Source organism: Cannabis sativa, chromosome 9, assembly GCF_029168945.1.
Source record: "Cannabis sativa cultivar Pink pepper isolate KNU-18-1 chromosome 9, ASM2916894v1, whole genome shotgun sequence".
Lineage (NCBI taxonomy): Eukaryota > Viridiplantae > Streptophyta > Magnoliopsida > Rosales > Cannabaceae > Cannabis > Cannabis sativa.
In genome coordinates, this window is record NC_083609.1 from 54,875,685 (window position 1) to 54,880,522 (window position 4,838).

Here is a 4,838-nt window from a genome sequence, read left to right on the forward strand (position 1 = left end):
TAAACATATATACACGGATAATAATAGATATATATATACACTGTACGAGTATGAATCTGTATGAGTATATAATATATATATATGAACAATATGAATAAAGATATATATATATGTATATACTGACGAAAATGTATATATAATATAAATGGTATGAATATAAATATATATATACCCACGAATAGATCCGAAAATAAATATATATATATATATATGAACGGTATATGTATGTATATATATATATATATATATATATGAAACTCAAATAAAATCAACGCGAGGGATAAATCCATTTCGATACCAATTTGTTAGACTATATATATAGTGTATGTAATATAGCATATAGAAATGATATGAAATGCGGAAAATAAACTGTAATCATATCAATAATATATGCAATGAAAGGATCGATGTACCTCCAGCCATTGATCTTTGAGCTTCAATCCCTGCGATAGCTTCGGTATTGGAGTTCGGGCTTCCTCGCTCTCTCAACTCTCTTTAGATGGAATTTGCTGAATGAATTCAGAATGAGTGAGGAGCTCGGGGACCGAGACCCTATATTTATAGGTGAGATACTCCATCAGTATCTGCGCCACATTAATTGTCAGAATATTTTGACAATTAATTCAGGAAATCAAATCAGGTAATGAATATAGAAATCTGACCATATATAGAATATTACATAATTGATTTTGTCCAGATTTAATGAATATAAAATATTCATTTATCAGAAAATCAATTATTTATTTATTTCCTTAAATAGAAAATCATTTCCTTAATTAGAAAATAACTTCCATATATAAAATATTCTAATAATATATTCCTTAACAGTGATCTTTTGTTTTAGATATTAGTAAAAAAAACAATGTTGTAACAAATAAATAGTAAGATTAAAACTAATAATCTTACGAAAAGAGAAAAGATTAATACTAATAAAATAATCAAACTTGTATTATGTTTAATATATTATCACTTTTAATTATATATACATATGTAAAAATTAATTAATATACATATATTTTTTTTCGATATTTTTGGATGAATATTATCATTTCTCTACCTAATATATTTGGGTAAATATCATTTTGGACCCTGTGTTTTGCAAAAGTTACAGATTAGACCCTGTGTTTTGTTAAATGACAAAATAGACCCTGTATTTTCTAAAATAGTAAAAATAGGACCCTGAGCTTAATTTTTGATAACTTTTTTTTTAATACAACCAACTTGAAGAAAATGCTTAATACGAACAGATATAAAAAATGTAAACAGTTTTGTCATATAGCACTTTTAGATCGGATTATAATTAAACTTTATTTTGACAAAAAATCAATTCAGGGTCCTATTTGTACTATTTTAGAAAATACAGGGTCCATTTTGTCATTTAACAAAACACAGGGTCCAGTTGGTAACTTTTGTAAAACAGAGGGTCCAAAATGGTATTTACCCTAATATATTTAACTTTGATTATTTTCAATGAAGTGATGATTTGTTAAAAATAATAATAATAATTAATAACGAACACTTATAAACATGCATGGTTAATTTAAATCATAATAATGCATTGATCACGAAACGTTACATCGTTTGTGCTTTTATTATTACAAATAATTAACTATATATAATAGAACTAATTTGTACGTAATAAAAAGTTGGCTAACCAATTACTATAAGCTTACAAATATAGTAATTAATTTCATCAAAAGCATAACATACAAGTAATTAATTCATCATTCATGATGAGTTAACAGCACTACAGATCCTCCTAATCTGACCAGCTGAGCCAGTAGTAGGTTCAATATTTCCCATTTTAACCATAGCTGAGGCAAAATCAGAGTTAAAAGTGGAAGCAGAGTTAGTATACTCAGTAACAATAGAGTCAGTTTCTCCACCACTGAAAAGGATTTGGTCTGAAGCTAGAAGACCCTTTTGGTCAACCAAATTAGTGAAGTAATTGTTGTCAAATGAATTTGGTGTAAGGGTATCAAGTGGTGCCAAATTTGAATTTCCATTGGGACTTGTTTGAGGGCATCCATTTCTAAGATTGCTTGCAAAGGCTGCATCAATATCAGTTGCATTGTATATCCTTTCACGGAATGTAAAGCATTGAGCTTGTCCAATTGTATGAGAACCTGTAATAAAATAAAAATTACAATCACTTTTAATAAATTTATTTTATTTTATTGGGCATTATAAAAAAAATGAAAGGTACACCACATACTAAAATTTTAATTTTTTTTACTGTGGGGTAGAATTTTTTTAAAAAATAGTATTTTTGTAAAAAAATTCGTGTCGCAGTAAAATTATAAATTTTTACCCGAAATTTAATATTTTTGTAAAAACTCCTTAAAAATTAAATTATAAGATTTTTTTGCTATAATAATGAAACGATAAATAATTAACTTTTTAAGAGTGAATTTGCTTATGTATGTATATAATAAAACAATAATATATAAACTATATTTTTATATTCACACTGGTGAAATTTTATTTATTATTAATTGTACGCATTTAATTTAATTGTTATAAGTAAATATTTGTATAAATAGTTGGTAATTTGGTGCAATTTTATTTTAAATTTAAAAATAAATATAAGATTTCTGTGTATAGTGCATTTAAATAAGTAGTCCAAATAATTATTATAGAAATTATAATATTATTATTTGCGGAATTTAATATTTTATTTTAATAAATATTATAAAAAGATGAAATTAGTAATACCTGAAAGAGCAACCATGTCTCTAGCATTGAGATTTTTGTTAGAAAAATTTCCAATCAATTCTCGAAGGGTATCTGTAAAACGTGGAAGATCACTATTGGCTGCGGCCAAGTTTGCCGTAGTAGAATCTCTTCTCCCTAACATCACTGTCCAAGATGGACCACCCACCTGAAATAATAATAATTAATTAATAAATTCAATTTATAATAATATATAAATATGTATATATATATGGTGAGTACTTACAGCAACAGATGCATCTCTAGCTGCAACAGCAAGAATATCAGCACAAGATACAACTCCAGGACATATGCTCTCCACTTGTGTTTTTGCATCTTCAATAACATTTTCACCTCTTATTGAGTTACTATTTTGTGGAGCTGACTTTTCACTTGTGATTGTATCTGTACTCTCAAGTAAAATTGATGCATCACATCCCTACAACAATAATAATAATAATAATAAATTATTTTCCATTAAAAAAAAAAAATCAAAGAGAATAACACTGTAAAAAAAAATAGTTACTTTTAGTAACAACCTCTTAGTTACAACACAAATTTTTTGTGACTTAATGTGATTTTTAGTCATAAGATTTAGATAGAAGTCACTAATTTAGTTTTAGTCATATTAAGTATTGTAACTAAAAACACATTAAATCACAACATAAGAATAATTTATAATTAATTAATCACAATTTTTTTACTTATAGATAGTGTGCTTATATTTCTAGCTAGTAGGGTACCTAATATATATATTTACCTGAACAAAGCAATCGTGAAAGTGAAGACGAATGAGAGAAGCGGCCATACGAGTTTCTTGTGAGATGGCGGCGTTGATTGAAGTTTGGATAGTAGAAAGTGCGTTCGGGCAAGTATTGTCGTAAAAAGTTGAAGAGAGTTGTGCTTTGCATGTCGCCAATAACAACAACAACAAAGCAAAAGAAAAATATTGGTATTTCATAATGCTTAAACCCTCCATGTTAAATATATTCAAAGCAAATATAATTGAGGGTTTAGACCAAAATGAAGAGAAAATAGATAAAGAGAGTTTTTTGGTGATGAAAATAGTTGAATCCCTCACATCCATTTATAGTAAACCATTTAACTCAAGATTTTGGCTTCATATTATTATGTTGTTATAATAAAAAGTCTTCTTCGGTTGGCATATAATTGGGCCGTTTGCGAAAAAGTCTTTATATCTTTGGCATATACATACATATATATATGTATGTATAGATATATATAATAAAATAATTTTTTCACGCTTTCAAAGAAATTTCAAATGGATTTAATTATTAGCTCAAGCAGATCTAAAATCATATTACAAAGTCAAATTAGAACAAGAACTGTTCAAAATTCTTGTACAATATATTGCATGTATATATATAATTTGAAAATTTATTAAGTAATAATAATATATTTATGCGTAGTACTAGATCCAACTGGACTTTGTCTTCTTACTCTCATTGATAAATTATCGGTATCGTATGTTTTCATTACTCTCAAGTATTTGATTTTAATATTATATATATATTGCCAATTCCATAATATAACTAAATTATATATATTATAAGACAAAAAAATTTACTTTTTGTGAATGTAATATATAAAGTATATGCATTGATAGTTGTAATTTGTAAAGAATATATGGATTTTAATTAATGTAGTATTATATATTAATAACAAATATAAACACTAGATATAAGAAATTAATATAAATATATGCTACAGTACGGCCGTTTTAAATTGATATTTCACGCGGGACTATAGGTATAATTAGTATAACGTAGGCATGCATGTATTGTATACTAAGTAATCTCCTTACGTTACGTACAATCTCAGTCCAAATTAGTGTACTAGGTAAGTGTTTATTATTCTTTATTCATATAAAATAAAATGTTTAGGTATATAAATATATATACAATAATAATTTTCAATGATTAAAAATATCATATAAACTAAATTAAACAATTAAGGTTTCTCGTTTCATAATTTATAACTGCAGGAAGTTATTTTTTTTTTTTGGTAAATCTTGTTGGTCTTCCCTGGGTGTGGCTTGGTCAAGTTGTTTTGCTATTTCATTTTGATTTTTGTTACTACGTACAATTAGTCTTGTCTCTCTAATA

At 26.2% G+C, this 4,838-nt stretch overlaps 1 protein-coding gene across 1 annotated transcript; it reads right to left on the reverse strand.

Moving 5' to 3' along the window:
* Nucleotides 1-1,541: 1,541 nt before the first annotated feature.
* LOC115723219 (lignin-forming anionic peroxidase) lies at nt 1,542-3,782 on the reverse strand. The gene is made up of 4 exons (XM_030652654.2): nt 3,473-3,782; nt 2,960-3,151; nt 2,716-2,881; nt 1,542-2,126 (listed from the first exon to the last, which is right to left on the reverse strand). The coding sequence occupies exons 1-4, from the start codon at nt 3,689-3,691 to the stop codon at nt 1,729-1,731; spliced, it is 975 nt and encodes a 324-aa protein (XP_030508514.1). The 5' UTR covers nt 3,692-3,782; the 3' UTR covers nt 1,542-1,728.
* Between the last annotated feature and the right edge of the window lie 1,056 nt (nt 3,783-4,838).